The sequence below is a fragment of the Trachurus trachurus genome, assembly GCF_905171665.1.
Source record: "Trachurus trachurus genome assembly, chromosome: 23".
In the NCBI taxonomy this organism is placed as follows: domain Eukaryota; kingdom Metazoa; phylum Chordata; class Actinopteri; order Carangiformes; family Carangidae; genus Trachurus; species Trachurus trachurus.
Window position 1 is genome coordinate 14,837,718 of NC_139912.1, and position 17,245 is coordinate 14,854,962.

The 17,245-nt window shown below is 40.3% G+C and overlaps 1 protein-coding gene across 1 annotated transcript in view; it reads left to right on the top strand.

Annotated features, from left to right (window-relative positions):
* dock4b (dedicator of cytokinesis 4b) overlaps window positions 1-17,245 on the top strand; it is a 111,295-nt gene that overhangs the window by 67,622 nt on the left and 26,428 nt on the right. The window contains exons 20-36 of the mRNA XM_083999998.1: window positions 452-552; window positions 1,469-1,550; window positions 2,583-2,753; window positions 5,349-5,541; window positions 6,214-6,350; window positions 7,935-8,069; window positions 8,752-8,850; window positions 10,281-10,375; window positions 11,053-11,128; window positions 11,670-11,770; window positions 12,326-12,384; window positions 13,166-13,314; window positions 13,637-13,722; window positions 15,564-15,659; window positions 15,761-15,821; window positions 16,567-16,660; window positions 16,851-16,999. Coding sequence (XP_083856124.1) covers window positions 452-552; window positions 1,469-1,550; window positions 2,583-2,753; window positions 5,349-5,541; window positions 6,214-6,350; window positions 7,935-8,069; window positions 8,752-8,850; window positions 10,281-10,375; window positions 11,053-11,128; window positions 11,670-11,770; window positions 12,326-12,384; window positions 13,166-13,314; window positions 13,637-13,722; window positions 15,564-15,659; window positions 15,761-15,821; window positions 16,567-16,660; window positions 16,851-16,999 — 1,884 coding nt within the window. The remainder of the gene's footprint in view (window positions 1-451; window positions 553-1,468; window positions 1,551-2,582; window positions 2,754-5,348; window positions 5,542-6,213; window positions 6,351-7,934; window positions 8,070-8,751; window positions 8,851-10,280; window positions 10,376-11,052; window positions 11,129-11,669; window positions 11,771-12,325; window positions 12,385-13,165; window positions 13,315-13,636; window positions 13,723-15,563; window positions 15,660-15,760; window positions 15,822-16,566; window positions 16,661-16,850; window positions 17,000-17,245) is intronic.

Here is a 17,245-nt window from a genome sequence, read left to right on the forward strand (position 1 = left end):
TTTAATCATAAATTGATTTATTTAGCGCCTTTTCATAACAAAAGAAGGCAATAACAACAGTATCACAACAGATCACTGAGTCAAATGTGAAGATAGACAGTAAAGACACAATATACATCATTCAATAATAATAAAAACAGTTGGAGAGAGTAGAAAACTGTGAAATAGCAATAAAAAAGAATATTACATAAAAGCATAACTGTCTCATCTCATAATTTAATCCACATCATCAAAAACAAAGTCTCATGTCAGTTGATTCTGTGTAGCTTAACACTGTTCAAACACACAAAACTTTATTTGAACAGGCTGTGGAGATTCTTTTCCATCTGATGGAATAGTGTAGTCATCATCTTCATAAGAAGAAAACTGTATTTAAAGGTTAAGGGGTTGCGAAGACAGTAATTTTCTTCACAAAAGCATAGTGCTTGACTTGTCTTCTGTTTATTTCTAGGTCCATATCATCAACCTTCTCCAGGACAGCAAATTCCAGCACTTCAAACCAGTCATGGACACGTACATCGAGAGCCACTTCGCCGGAGCTTTGTCCTATAGGTGTGTGACATGCCATTTCAGCCTTCCCCTCTGTAAACGTGGCTATTTAAGGCAGCACCTTGAGCACACAACGTTGCAGGTTTTATTGTATTGTAATGAAGTATCACATCAGAGGCAGTCACAGAGGCCAACCTGCGTCAGTGCTAAGAGGCAGCTCTGGGCTTTGATTTTAGTCACAATGTTGAAGTGTGAACAAAATGGTTATGGTGCCCCCTGGCTGATGAAAAGTGAATCATGAAATTGTGCTGGTTTTTCCTACCTCCTCCTTCCTCCTCCTGTCTACCACACGCACAAACACACACACATATTCACAACCTGCTGTTCTCACCGGCTGTCTCCTTCACACTCTCTGTACCTGCTAAGATACCGTGCTGGCGCTGTCTCCTTTTTTTCTTCTTCTTCTTCAGTACTTGTGCGTGTTGACGGTGCCGCTGCCACATCCATCTGCTTTCAACTCTCTTACCTGTGATATTGTTTCATTAGAAGTGTCACACCTTAATTGTAACTATCTCAAGTTATTATTAGAGAATCAAGATGTCAGCTAGTCTGCTGATTAGAATGAGAAGAACCCTTCCTCTGTAACCAGCTCTCTGAACGATAAAGGATGACTCTCTTCTAATATCTGATTAGACTTGAGGAGTTTCCTTCTAAAATTCACCCATTTAAGAGGATTTTTTATTGGCTTTTTTGATCATTATTTCCAATTATAACATTAAAATCAGCCATATTTATGAAATACTGGCAAATAAGTGGCAGACTGTGTGTGATGTCAAGTGTTTCATTTTAAAATGCTGCATTGCCTCATCTATATTTGCCAAATCCAGTGGGAGAGGGTATGTGTGATGCTCCTCGAGCCGAGTAGTGATGCTGTGTGTGTGTGTGTGTGTGTGTGTGTGTGTGTGTGTCTCTCCTCCAGGGACCTGATCAAAGTGCTGAAGTGGTACGTGGACCGCATTGTTGACGCAGAGCATCAGGATCACATACAGCAGGTGCTCAAGGTGAGGCATGTGGTATCTCACACACACACACACACACACACACAAAGTCAGGCGGAGCGATATTTTCATGTTCATGCACACTACCACATGCGGTTGTCTTTATAGACACACAATCACACAATGTACACATACACCACCAGATGCATCCAGATATACAAATAAACAAACTTGCTGCCTCTCTCTGCCATCCCTGCTAATCAGCAGTGAGTGTGTCATGCCACCATTCATTATTCCCCTCCTCTGTCTATTACGCTGCATGCAATTTTAATCAGCAGAAATGCAGTGCCTCTGGTGCTGGGGATCCATATCACATTATTCTAATGACTCATACAGATACGCCATCAGAGAAACACAGTGCGGCTTCTGTATTGCAGTTTCCTCATTTATCATTCACGGAACACACTCTGCAGCTGATGTAAATGTTTCTATGTCATGCAGTAAATAATAAATGAGCAATACACAGCACATGTGGTGGATGTGATTCATTATATGTATTTTACCAGGCTTTTTTTGAGCACCAAGTTCAGTTTTATAAAAAGAAAAACATGAATCCTCATACAAATTAGTTTTTATGAATTTGTGTCTTTTGTTGTTTTCATTATAGATCAATCTGATATTTGGTTGAAATTGTGAGAATATCATATGAAATGTACATATCAAGGTCCAAAAGCTCAAGATGACATCTTGTCTGACCACTTGTCCAACTAGAATATATTCTATTTGTAAAGATACATGTTGTTTTTACCTCCTCACAGTAAAGACATTGGAGCAAGCTAATATCTGGAATTAATCAAATACATTAATAAAATATAACAGTACTTTAAACAGCAATTTGAAGATCAAAGTTTTTGGAATAAATGTTTGCACTGCACTTTGCTCTCATTTAAATTGAGTCATAAAACCTTGGATTGAATATATCAGGGCTAAGTTTAATATTACATTGTTCTTTGACTATTTTCCCTCGAAGGGAACTCTGACTTGGCTTTTTCATTTCCCAACAACTGATAAATGATTGTTCCCTCTTTCCTCCAGGCCAGCGAGTACATCTTCAAGTACATTATCCAATCTCGCCGGCTCTTCTCATTGGCCACAGGAGGCCAGAACGAGGAGGAGTTCAGAGTCTGCATCCACGAGCTCTTTATGTCCATCCGCTTCTTCCTCTCGCAGGAAAACAAAGCCACCAGCCCCGTTGCACAAACACAGGTACATGTTTGTGTATGTGTGTGTGTGTGTGTCTGTGCAAAAGCATGAACGCATCTCAGCTCCTCTGTGCTTTCATGATCATCACATGTGCATTTGTGTGTGTCTTTTGGCAAATGTGCACCACACCATGTTTTCATTCTGGAGGACTGCTGTTAATGCAGTTGAGATAGGTGAGAAATTGGCTGTAATTGAATTTCATGCTGCCAGAGGGTCTGGAGTCAGAATAGGAATTTCTGTGGCAGCTTTTGCTTTTTTCCGGTGGGAGGTGAGCACAGCAGGGCAGCCGCCTTCGCTGATTTCAAACGAGACCTAAACAAACAAGCTGAAGATGCCAAAGATAATCCTAATTACACACCAGGAACAGCTGCTTGTGTGGTATCTTTTTTTTTTTTAAACCACTTGTCAGAGAAATTCCTGTAATTTTTGCCTCCAGAGTACCCGTGTTTGTGAGTTTGTTTGTGTACCCCTGTATCTCATTATCTTCTCCTTTTCCATCTCTTTATTTTGCCTATTTATACAAGGCCTGCTCCCCTTCCTCAGCACCTTTCTTATTTGGCTTTTCTGTATTCTCATTGGCCACAATCATCTACTGTTATAAGACTCATAGCTGGGTTGCTGTGTGTGTGTGTGTGTGTGTGTGTGTGTGTGTGTGTGTGTGTGTGTGTGTGTGTGTGTGTGTGTGTGTGTGTGTGTGTGTGTGTTAAATTACTTAAGCTTGTAGTAATTTCTCTTCTTTATTTCCTCGGTGTTCACCTCCCCCATGTGAACCCTTAACATATGTTTTGTTCCAGCGTTAAGGAAAGAAAGTTCTCACCAGGTTTATTCCTCCGCCAGGTTTTACTTTCACAGCTCATTTGAACAATTATAACAAAGTCCTCAAGAGACTGACAGGAGGAGTTGAGCTATTAAACTAGGAGTCTTGTTTAAAGCCCTCCAGTCAGTTTTCAGTGACTCTGTAATAATTTCACCTCACTTTAGAGCAAGGAGAATGAGATTATTAGTGTAACATTAGCTATTTCAGTGGTGCCCTCTCCATGTGGTCTGTAAAGCTCCCCGTCATCCCTGCACTGACTTCTGATCTAGACTAATCTGTATTCTCGACAAAACAATAGCTGTGGGAGGATACGGGTCAGGCCAGTGTTAATCTCAGTTAATCTGTGGCATGTGGGCACACACTCTGGCTAACACACATCATCAATTAATACACCTAACCAACGAAGCCATGGGTGCATAATTTGGCACCTTTTATAATATAATGAATATAAGGTGCATCACATCACAGACTCACCTATGTGACGTGTAGAAGAGCGTTGAACAGAGTGATGTGTTGCCAGATCACTCTTTGACTATTGTTTAATTCATATCATTTTTGCACAGATGGCATTTCACTAGGAGAACAACTGGTCCTCATGAACAATAAACAGGATTTCTCTTTTTCTGTTCTTATGCTCCAAATATACCATGTATCAGATCAGATAGTTACCTTTTCTTCTCCATTTTAATTTTTAAAGTGTCTTTATTTTTGATTGGGGGAGCTCAAACATTTCAAAATTTTAAAAGTTACATTACTAAAACACATTTAAAGGAGCAAGTTGTAAGTTCTTCTAGTGGTGCACAGCTAACATTAACATTAGTAGCTTTTTACTAAGTCAAGAAAATAGGTACAGAAACTTCAATATTTTACTTGCAAAGAGTTGTCTAAATGAGTCCAAAGCAAAACCAATGCTAACTACTGTCTCTATCAAAGGTCGTCCTCTCCTGAAGTCAGCATGCTAACCAGCTAACTAGTTTGGCAGTCACTGTAATCTGCCCTGAAGATGTAGAAATCTTGTCTTGTTAACTCTACAACCGCTGAATATCAAGCAACAATCACCACCACCCTCTCCCTGCATGAAACCATGTTGAGCAGCAGAGAAAACTCACAAGCACCCCCTGTAAACAATACAAAACTGTTCATCAGTCAACCATGTCTAGAGTGTAGACCCCAGGACAGTTGAGAAACTCTCAGATTCAAGCAATTTCCACTGAGGAGAATTTGAAGAATAGCAGCTCCGTAAAACTGTAAAACTCCAAACAGCTTCCATCCTGCCAAATGGAAGTAGGTAAATAAGAATAAGATTTTAGATGACAATTCAATTCATTTCTCAGTTGTGCAGTGAGAGCCTGATAGTCCTTGACAGGAAGAAAGAGCATCAGACAGAGAGCTGCAAACAATGACAGACAGCAGTCCCACTGGAGCAGTCCTTGACTTTAATCCACATAATCCTTGCCATGGGCTCCAACCACATCCAGAACAGACCAGTGATTCATGGCACAATATTGCAAAATGAACTTTTGTATTCCCAACAACATAAGTATTACATTGATATAGATATATGATACATATCTTTTATTACTGCTATTTTCTGTGACAAACACTTTCATCCAAAGCTCTTGCTGATCTTTTTCCAGAACATCCACATCATTCTTATAATATAGAGTACACAAGTATGATGTTTATGTAATGTATGGAAATTACAGAACAAGCACCATAAAGAAAACAAAAAGATTTTCATTGAGCATCCCTATGTTCAAACCTCACTCCTCTCTGCCTAGGCGATGTTCCTGCGGACATTTCCAGCGGTTTACGGCGAGCTGTTAAAGATCTTCACCGTGCGAGAGGTGGCCGGGTTCGTCAGGGAGACGCTGGGCAGCCTGCCCACCGCTGTCCATGCTGAGTGCCCCCTGGAGGCCGTCAAACTGCAGTGCATTGCCAAAACCGTGGAAAGCCAGCTTTACATTAACCCAGGTAAAGAGGCATGGACACACACAGATGTACACTTTGATGCGCACACATAATTGAGGCTTGTAAACACACTGAAAACCCAACAAAGAAAAAAAAAACATTTGAGCAAATAACAGCAAGAGAAAAAGGCTTGCATAGAGATTATGAACACGGAGGAAAAATAAACAGCACAGAGGGAAACAACCAGATTTGAACAACTAGATTCATGGACAAAATGCACACAATAATCAGTGATACTGTGTATGTTTGTCTTGTAGCTTGTACACACAGGCTGTTTATCCATATTCCACTGTGCGGTCGTGCTCTCCTGCAGTACACTCACTGGAGAGCACACCTTGGCTAATTGTTACCCTACAGTGCACCTAACTCCATGTCATTAAAATGTGCTTAGTAAAGCCTGTGCACTGAAACAAATTACTGTGTCTGTTTTATTTCCAGCCTTCTCCTAAAGGCTTCATGTAACAAGATAAACATCCCTCATGCAAATCACATTAATTTTACACGACTGAGCATTACATTTAGTTACATTTAATTATATCGACGAAACACAGAGTGCTCATGAAATCAGAGCAAGGAAATGAATGCAATTCATTTCACCATTTGGTGTTTCTTTATTCATCTCTACAGTACGTCTTTGATATCTAACAGTCCACTGTGTGTGTGTGTGTGTTGCAGAATCACGGTGCATCCTGCTGCCAGTGGTTCTCCGTGTCCTCCAGGCTCACATGCAGGAGCAGAGGGACCTGGTCATGTGCGCCCGCATCCTCACCAGCATGCTGTCCCTCATCAAGAAGGAGGAGACTGGCACCGCGGTGAGTATTACAGCCATAACTCTCTGTCACTATACCAGCCCGCAACAGCCTCGGAGAGTAGTCTGACATTTATGGGAAACACACATATTCACCTTCTTGCCAAGAGTTATATGAGAAGATAACGAAGAAAGCCAGTCTGCCCGAAACGAGAATCAGCGTGCGCTTCCTACATCTCACTAATTTATTTGTATGTCTTAAACATCCAGTAATGAGTCAATCTGTGTCTCTCACAAAGAAAACAATGTTTATTTGTGTAATTTTCCAATGCTTCAACACAAAGTTTAAAGGTGAACTGCTGCTAAAGACTAATTTACACCTAATGAATAATTTGACTAAGAGCTCCCACTTTATTCTGAATGACATGGCTGTGTGACAGTATCCTCCTTTACAAGTTCCCACTAGAGATTTTCCGTCATAACAGCTCGAAAATAAGTGCAAAGCGAGTCAAAGCTCGAGGAATTAGTCTTAGAGCAATTTCCTTGCCAATACTTTGCAACAGCAGATTGTTTTGTTGTATGTATATGGTCAATTAGTCTTGGTAACGGGGACTTTGGCAGCCGTGCAGTCCAGTAATGAGACCCATCAATTTAGTAATGGGCATTGTTGCAGTCACTTCGAACTGTTCGTGTATGTTTGTATGAATTGTGTGTGTGTGAGTGTGTGTGTGTGGGGGGGGGGGGGGATCTTGGGATTCATGCCTTGCACTATTCTTTGCCAGAGGGGCAGCTAGTGGTAAAGGCATCCAGCAGGACACACACACACACACACACACACACACACACACACACACACACACACACACACACACACACACACACACACACACACACACACACACACACACACATACACACACAGAGTGGCACCACATCTAAAGGGAAGTGACAGCAGTGGCAGCCAATGTGCCAGTCTGAAGCTCCTTCTCATTATCGCTCTGTCCAAGACCTGCCTGTCTTGTCAGGGGGTAGAGACTGGAGGGAGACACACACACACACACACACACACACACACACACACACACACACACACACACACACACACACACACACACACACACACACACACACACACACAAACACACCTACACACACACAGGCCAGTTTAGGCTCCCCCCTATTTGAGTTGCTTTTAATCTTTAACTGGCTCTTTTGCCTTTGTATTCTTTTCGATTCTCCTCCTTCAATGTGAATATTAAAGTTCCAAAATGTTGCACTTAGCCTTGAAACGTCTTATTAGTCTGCACACTCACTACTTCAACACTCATTAAAGCTATGATGAAAGTAAGATTATAGGCTGAGAGGAGCACAGTTTGGCTCTGAGGCAAAACTGACGTCAGCTGTCAGTCATAGTTCAAGGTTGTGCTGCTAGAAAAACTCAAGTGGAAAGCTAATTAGTGAAGATAACTCAGGAAGCACCCATGTAGCTTCAGAGAGGAAATGAAGGAGTGTGTCATTTGAATTTTTTAAAGATCACCCTGACATTTTAGTCTCACACTTTTCTTTCTTTTCTTCTGTATATATAAATGGGCTCTGTAGGTGAGGCTTGTTTCATTTACAAGTTTGTGTTTTCTTCTCCGTTGTGTAGGAGCCCGTAGTGTCGGAGGAGGTGGAGCTAATTGTGGAAAGCCTGCTGGGAGTTCTGCTGAGGACCATCCTGGAAATTAGCAACCGTCCCCAGTCTGCCGGCACCGCCATGAGACTGCAGTTCCAGGATGTCACTGTATGTGTGTTTCATCGTGTACAGCACTGCATGTGTCAGTCTGTGTGTGTGTTTGTTTTAGCTTATTATTGTAAATTGTTTTGGGACTTAACAATACGTGCAAGAGTAATTATAGATTTTTAAATTGGTTCGCTGCTGTGGCGTCTATAATTCCACAAACATTATTAACATTAATGGCAATAATTAAGATTTAGCAAACAACACAGTGTGAAAGGGGAACAGTGGAGTGGATAATGCTGATATCATCATCATCATCACTGTGGGATGATGCAGACTCGAGGAGAGGTGGAGTGTTGCTCCACTTGTAATAGAGTTCTCTAGTTCATCCTGTTTGCCTGTAGAGGCTAATAAAGGGCTTTCTGAGGACGCTGTAGGTGGAATAGTTTTATTTATTTCCTGCAGATCCACAGAACTTTCATATTACCACATTTGTCTTTTCCAAACTTTCCTTAGTTTTTTCATCCACACGGATGGAAATGAGAAAGTTATTATACTCCCCTACAGCAGATACTATTATTACTTTCTATAGTTTGAACCAAAACAGTACATGGACCTATAGGGAACATGATTACAAGTCTTAGTAGCAGTATCTCTAGGTTCAGGACGACTCATTTAGTACCACAGCATTACTGACGATAAACTTCTTTTTTTTTCTCTGTGTGTTCTTGGGTTGTACTAACAGGGAGAGTTTGTGGCGTGTTTGCTGGCTCTCCTGCGACAGATGAGCGACAGACACTACCAGCAGCTGCTGCAGGCGTTCAGCAGCAAAGACGACCTGAGGGTAAGACCACCGCATCCATCTCTCTGTCTCTCTCTCTCTCCACATCTGCCTCTGGTTACGCTTCTCTCACTCTGTGCCGTGCGTCTGTGTGTGAATCTGAGGTGAAAGAATAAATATGTAAAATATCTGTAATCTGAACACGGTCTAGAGCTGATCATACATGCAGCGCTGTGTTAATTATGCTCTTTAATTTTATTCCAGTGGATCTGATAACAGTAGTTAGGTTGTAGCTTGTGTCCTTTGCCAGGTAGATAAGGCACTATTGTACTAATTAATCAGAGTTCATTAAAACATCTGCTCAGCAATTATAATGCAAGATAATGGGCAAGCTCACACTGACCCCACCTACCCCTCAGATACTTATCTTACCTAATTGTCCTCATTAATATACAGCTTGTCATTACTTGATTTGAGCCAGGTCTATAGTGTTTATAGTACTGTATGTGCTAACACAGAGATAAGTATGTGTTGCCACATAAATATGAAAGTGTCATGAGAGAGGAACCATAATTTTCCAATATTGCAATTTCTATTTGTTTCTTTCCGAAGTTAACACTTGGGATTTGCTCTTTCTCTCTGTCTTTTATTCTCATTCACTTTCTGAATTGTTATTAAAAACCCACTTCACCAACAGTGCTAGACAGATGAAAGTGTATGTACCTGTACACACACACACACACCTCATATACAAGCATATTTGTATGTGTAGATTTTTGTGTCTGCATGGCTGCGAGGCCAGCAGTGACAGGATACAGGAAGAGACTGGAGCACAGAATAAGAGACAGAGAAAAATTAATGAGGTCACAAGTTCCTTCCAGTGAGAAATATCAATTGGCTTAATGTCAGAAAGGTAATGTGCTCTTGTTAGCTTGAGAGCTCTTATTTAAGAAGGACAGTTTCCCTGGTCTAATTTTAGTACTTTTATCACAAGTATCCAAAGTGTTCCTAGAATCAGAGTTACTCATTGCAATGTGCTGTTAAGCTCCTTACAGCCTCATTTTATCAAGGACTGAATCTTAAATGATGTGAATATGACAGCATTGTGGTTTAATCCCATGACTCAGTGTAATTATGAATTTCACGGCAACAAAGAAAAGTAAAATGTTACATCTGATCTCATTTGTATGTGGTTAAAATAAAATAGACTAGACATATAGACATTTCATATTATGCAACGTATCCATACCAGAGTGATGACTCAGAGTTTCTGAATAATGAGAATGCATGTTTTTTTATATTTAATAATAGTATTCATGAGTATTTACATGAGTTACACATATGCACTTCTTTCTATCAAAAAGTGTCCACATTCTTGAATGTTTTGCATAAAAGGAATAGTGAACAAGGGGGTGTGATGCACTTGAAGATACTGTGGTTTAACCTACTGCACAGAGTCTTCAGTAACACCACATTTGCTGTATTTGTTCCAGGACTTCCTGCTTCAGATCTTCACTGTCTTCAGGATCCTGATCCGACCAGAAATGTTTTCTAAAGACTGGACTGTCATGCGGTTGGTCACCAACAAGTAAGACCACACAAGGTGTACACACGAACACATGAGAGAATATAGTAAACAGCAAGCAGTAAACAAAAGTGGGGAAAAAGGTCAGGACAGTGACATATTACAAAGGTCATCAGTGAGGATATACAAGGGTTATTATACATGCTCTTTAGACCACTAAGTCATGAGAGCACAGATAAGTAATGGGGAATTTCGATGTAGTGCTGTCAGTAAAAATGAGAGTGAATCCAAGGCTAATGCACCGTGCCACTCTGGAGGACACTATCAAATGTGCTGCATTGATAATGTGATTCATAAAGGTCAATGAAAACGCTTGTATCCACTGAGTTGTGAAGACCTTTGTATTTTGAGTGGAAAGCACCAGAGCCTGTGGATGATAACACAGATTTATGGACTTTGTAGTCGAACAAACGTTTCTTTATATTCAGAAAACTGGAGTTGAACAGCTTCAGCTCTAAGAGTGCCACTCTACAGTACTTCTTTTTTTGTTGTTGAGTTTTTGTTTGTATATGTTGGCTTCATTAATACAGCACTTGGTTGCAAATTCACCCCTGCACCATTGCTTTTCAAAAGAGCTGTTTAAATAATACGAGGAATTGTTCACGGTGATGTATTTTCCTCCAAGGTGACACAATAACCCTCTCCACCTCCTGCTCACTTTCTTTCTCTCGCTCTTTTAGTGTCATCATCACAACTGTCCTCTACCTTTCTGACGCTCTGAGGAAAAACTTCCTCAATGACAAGTTCGACTACAAGGTAGGGGAAACGGCAGTCTGTAGACGTGTGTCTGTCTGTGTGGAGATCTGAACAATGGCACAATGCTTCAAAACTCCTGGAGTATCAAACGACCTCACTTCGGGAAAAAAAAGGCTGCAGCAAAGACACACACACATACTGACACACAGGCAAATACGTATTTGAATTTATTTTTGTACGTCATACTTCACAGAGACTCAGACATAAAACAGAGATAATATTATTAGTCAAAGGCTTCAGGCAGACAATAAAATAAGCTGAACGTCAGAGAAGAAAAACAGACAGAGGCAAAAGTGACAGAAAGAAGAAGAAACATCAATTAAAAAACCAAGATTAATTAATTAAATTTCATCTTCCTCCTTCCCCTGATGCCAAGGTTGCCAAACAAATAATAAACTCTAACTGTTGTTTAGTACGCACCATTCAAATATCAAAACTCCTTGGATGCCAGTGGCATATTATCATGTTTTTGTCTGAATTCCTAAAAGCTTTAGTTAAAGTTTGACAAGATGCTTTTTTTTGTTTTTGCTGCCATTTTCAGGTGTGGGACTCGTATTTCTATCTGTCAGTTATATTTATCAACCAACCCTGTCTTCAGCTGGAGTCCTTCTCTCCCTCCAAGAGAAAGAAGATACTGGAAAAGTAAGCACACACATGCACACACACATGCTACTATTTATTTTTTATTTTATTGTTTGCACTGACAGACATGTGTATGGAAAGATCATAAAGCCTGACGGGCTTATAAGCGACCCTCCCCTTTTAAACCTATGAATAACTTTTCTTAAGACTAAGAACCCTCCTCAATCACACATGCAAAGACACACAAGTGCAAATCTTCATCTCATACACGGATATATATAATACAACATTTAACAATAGTATATAGTGAAATGAAGATAAAATACATACAAAACCCAATGATGCAAAAGTGACTAGATCTGCAGGGATTGTTTGAGTTTAGTTTTAAATGTATTTAAAGAGAAACATGTGTGAAGGAGATCTGTAATGAGTCATGTGCTTATGCAACAAGCCGTCCTACCCTGCTCCTGCTCGGTGAAACCTCAAAACAGCCACACTCATGTGCACACACAGTGTACTGTAGGTGACACGGTGTAATGACTCCTTCAAATGCAGTTATGTGTAGCTTCCCTGCAGCAGGCACACATTTTCTAACCATGAAATTTGATTATGCAGATATGGAGACATGAGGGTGATGATGGGCTGTGAGATCTTCAGCATGTGGCAGAACTTAGGTAAGATGATAAAACGCTGGCTGTCTTAACACACATGGACTGTTTAACTCCTATATTTAATTCTTTAGTGATATATAATGTATTCAAATTGGTGATGCTATTAAAATACTGCAAAAGCAACCACATTCCTTCCTGTCCAGCAGCAGCTTCTCTCACAGGCCTGTAAACAACAAGCTGGAAAATATTTCCATATTTATTCCTTTAGTGATGTAAAAGTGTTGCTGTGTGACGCACCAACATCAGAGAATGAAAAGGCAGATAAACTCTGTGTTTCTTTGGACTTCAGCTGATGGGAGCTAAAAGAAAAAAATGCCAAAAACTATCCATCACCATGGCAACCAGCTGGTTGCCTCACTCTGCTTTGTGTGGATGCTCTTGTTTGTCGCTGCATTTTGTGATGGATTTATACAATTTTTATAATGATTCCTGCACCATTTATGTGCATCAAGAGCGTTTTAGTTTAATTTAAAATGCATTTTGAAGTCATTTCATTTTTCTTTTTGCTTTATTTGATGTCACTTTATTTGAAGTCCCTGCACTTAGAGTAATGAGTTTGAATATATGCACTGTGATTATTTAGTTTGTGAAAATACTGTGTTTTGTAATTTGGTGAAAGTGCAACACATTTACCAGAGCAGCTTTTATTGTGGTAGTAATTTTCGGAAAGGAAAGGAAGGCTGCTTTCCACAGCCGGCCAGATTGCCTGCGACAGAAACAATACGCTGTGTCCAGGGATAAAGTGAGAGCCTAACCTCCGCGCTGACCTCTGTCTCCTTTTCAGGGGAACACAAGCTGAACTTCATCCCAGCGATGATTGGTCCGTTCTTGGAGGTGACGCTGGTCCCTCAGCCTGATCTGAGGAATGTCATGATCCCCATCTTCCACGACATGATGGACTGGGAGCAGAGACGCAGTGGCAATTTCAAACAGGTGCACAGCTGTTAGAAGCCGGAAATTGAAATTTAATCATGAAAAATAAATCACATCTTCAGTCTTGGGCAAACAAGATAAACCATCTTTTCAATGAGGCAGGATTAAATTATAAAACTAGGAAACATGTCTGAAGCCATTCCTCTGACCAGATCTTATAGCAAATGACTTACTTTGACATGATGTGATATGATTTGATCTTGCATGCTGTTCAGTTTGAAGTCCAACACCGTCCGTGCTGCTTTCCCTCCCAGTCTTTTTATCAGTGTTGTTTGAACCGGCAGCTTCTTTGAGATGTAAATGCTTTTTTTTGTTCTCACAGGTGGAGGCCAAGCTGATTGACAAGCTGGACAGCCTGATGTCTGAGGGCAAAGGAGATGAGACGTACAGGGAGCTCTTTAACAGCATGTGAGTGAGAGAGAGGAACAGCAGTAGAAGATATGCAGGGTTTATGGGTGGATATTTACTTTTATTTTTCAAGAAATGGGAATGGAGTCAGGTGGTAGACTGTTATGTTACTCAAGAGCTTAACCTGCTTTACAGTAAAATCACAACAGAGTTAAGTAACTTGTTGGGCAGAAGCCAGCTCAGTATCTCAGGACACTTTTCCTGACAGACTAAATAGCTGTTTATGGAGTCTAATGATCCAAATGATACGACCCACGCAAGACCTCATCAGGTAAACGCCTGTGTGGGCAGAATCTCACAGGTCGTTTGCCTCTTTACCTGCAAATGGATGCATCCAGGTATTCTGCTTTTGAAAACAGGCTTTTAACTCTGAAAACCAAAGAGCATCAGTGCTCTGAGAGGCCCTCTACTCCTTTACCTGAATTAGAGGAGAAATGAATGTGTGTTTTTTGAAATTGAACAAAATGAGCTTTTTGTTAGGATGATAGGATTGGCCCAGAGTAGCTTGTTATTTTAAAGTGTTGCTATGGAGTAGAATGATGTAATAATAAACAGAGGTAAGTGGGTCACCTTCATCTTCACTCACACCTCCTCCGTGGCTAGTCCTTGTCCACTCTGTCCTTGTTTTCCCAGGTTTGTGCTCCTGCATGTTTAGTGTACGTGCTAACGCTGGTTTTTGTGTGTGTGTGTTGGTGTGTGTGTGTGTGTGTGTGTATATCCCCTGCTTCTTTTGTGGTTCAGTGCCTGTTCATAGTTTTATGTCCCCACGCTACTATGAACTACTCTTCCTATTTGGACTTGGAAAACCAAACTCCTACATTTCAACTTGGCGTCTTATAACATTACTTCATTAAGTGACGTCATGTTTCTGATTCATATATGTACTGTATGTCCCCTCCTTAGAATCACATAGATGTGACTTAAAGTATTATATCAATATGCATTAACTGTAAATGTCCCTTTTGTCTTTCATAGTCATTCATTTCCTTTGCCACCATCTTTATATGTGAAATATGAAAGAAAATAATGTAAAATAATTGCACATTATTAAAACTGTCTATATCTTTATTGTATAGTGTTAAGTAATTATGCACCAGGAATCATTATTGTTAAATTGCCAATAACTAATTCAGCCTACATAAAGATTGCTAGTTATTTACTGCTTATTTTATGAGTCTACTTTTATCTTTTCAAGCTTAATTAAATTATTGCTTTAATTTAGTTTTTTAATTTATTTTCCTCCTACTAACTCCACTAACTCCTAAACTAACCTGTGTGAGTGTGGGCTGATATTAATCGTATTAATATTAATTTATTCCGCCTATGCTTCCCGCCTGGAGTAGAATTCCTCTGTTTGGTCCGTACCCTAGGTAAGACGCTCTCCTCTTTGTTCTCTTAGTGTCGTCTGTGTGATGGGAAACAGGGGGAACGTTAAATTCAGCCAAAAAAAAAAAGAATTACTGCAGCACTTTGGCTGTGATGTGTTTGCCTTCTTTAAAAGCTCTGCTGAGATGAACAATCTGTTTAAAAAAAAAAAAAAAAAAAAACGATTTCCAGTGGCAAAGCAGTAAATCAGCTATTATACTGTGAATTTTTTCTAAGTTACTTTTGGGGATTTAAGTTTGTTAAATTTCGCAGGCAGGCCAGCAAGCATAGGTGACACTGGTGTGACTGGGATTGATTTCCTCTTTGCTTCGCTTCCTTTTCTTTCTTAGTAATTTCTACTTTCTTTTTTCTCCCCCAAATCACCTTTCCTTCCCCATTTGCTCCCTTTCACATCCTGTCTCTTTTGGTCTTCACATCTCTCTGTCTTGTTGTGTCTCTCCTCATTTGTCCTCCAGCCTGCTGAAGAAGATTGAGAGAGAGACCTGGAGGGAAAGTGGGATCTCTCTGATCGCTACTGTCACTCGCTTAATGGAGAGGTTGCTAGACTATAGGTGAGAGTGCACACTGCACACGTACACTTTGAAACACACGGTCGTATGCCTGCTCCCTTTGAATCATGTCACATTTCTTGTGCCTTATGTTTCTGTCGTAGGGATTGTATGAAACTGGGAGAGGTGGATGGTAAAAAAATTGGATGTACTGTCAGTTTACTGGTGAGTAGCAATTACTTCCTGTGTCTGTCTTCCCCTAACATTATCTTAAAGACCAGTATGAATAGATACCATAATTTCCAGGCCTACTGAAATAAATAGATAAATGCTACCCTCATATCTTTCAAATATCTAGCTGTTAGCTTATCTTAAAGTGTGGAAACAGGTTAAACAGATTTAAATAGATTATAAGAAAAGAAAAACTCATAAAATGTAAATTTTTGTATAATGTTTACAAATAATGTACTGTATACATATATTTTACGGCTTGAATTCAGACAGGCTATCTGCTTCCCTCTACTTCCAGTCTATTCGCCTAGCTAAGCTAACGCTCTCTGTAACATCATGACGATATGAAAGTTTACATCTTTTCTATTACTTTTTTTTGTAGTTGTGTATTTTGTAGAAAAACAAGTCCTCCTCATGGACATAACAAACCTCCGTTAAGTCAGTTTTTGTTCCATGTGCTGTTGTCACTGCTGTCAGTCCTTATGCCTACATGGTTTTCCTTATGTAACTGCAGCCATCTGCAAGAGCGGCCGAGAGTGTGTAGGCAGATGGATCAGAAGTCACTGCTAATCAGCAGCTGAAATATACTGTTGCGCCTCCACCAGAGAACAACCTGTCACTTTTTGTGCTTATTTGCATGGATAAACTCCCTGTAATATTGGTAATCTTCTCTCTCTCTCTTTCTCTCGTGATTCGTGTTGTCCTAAATCACCCTCGCACCACCCACTGCTCCTGTCAGAACTTCTATAAAACGGAGTTGAACAAAGAGGAGATGTACATCCGCTACATTCACAAACTGTACGACCTGCACTTGAAAGCACAAAACTACACAGGTACGTGTAAACAAAACAACCCAAAACACAGATTGCGTGAGTGTGAGTGCTGTGATCTGCTCCCACCAGTCATATTTTCAAACATAATGACATTGAATCCTTCATGGTTTCTTAAAAATGAAGCCACTACTGCATTTAGCGTAAGCTCCTTACTGTCTCGTTTGTGTGTGTGTGTTTGTGTGTGTGACAGAGGCGTCGTACACCCTGCTGCTGTACGATGAGCTGCTGGAGTGGTCAGACAGGCCGCTTAGAGAGTTCCTCAACTACCCCATGCAGAGCGAGTGGCAAAGGAAGGAGTATCTGCATCTAACCATTGTCCAAAACTTCGACAGGGGGAAGGTGAGCTGCATGCAGAGCTGTTTTCTGCAGAAAAAGTCACTTAAATAAACTCTATTTTTAGTTATAGCAATAAAACAAAACTGCTCATATGAGCTCTTATCACAGCATGACAAACAGTGTCTTAAAACTGCTAAATACCAGGGAATGTACTGCACCACTCTGAAGCTACAATCTCATTGAGACTTTTTACCACTCAACAGCACATCAGCCACTCATACATATTCCAAAATGTCAAAGTATAGAATA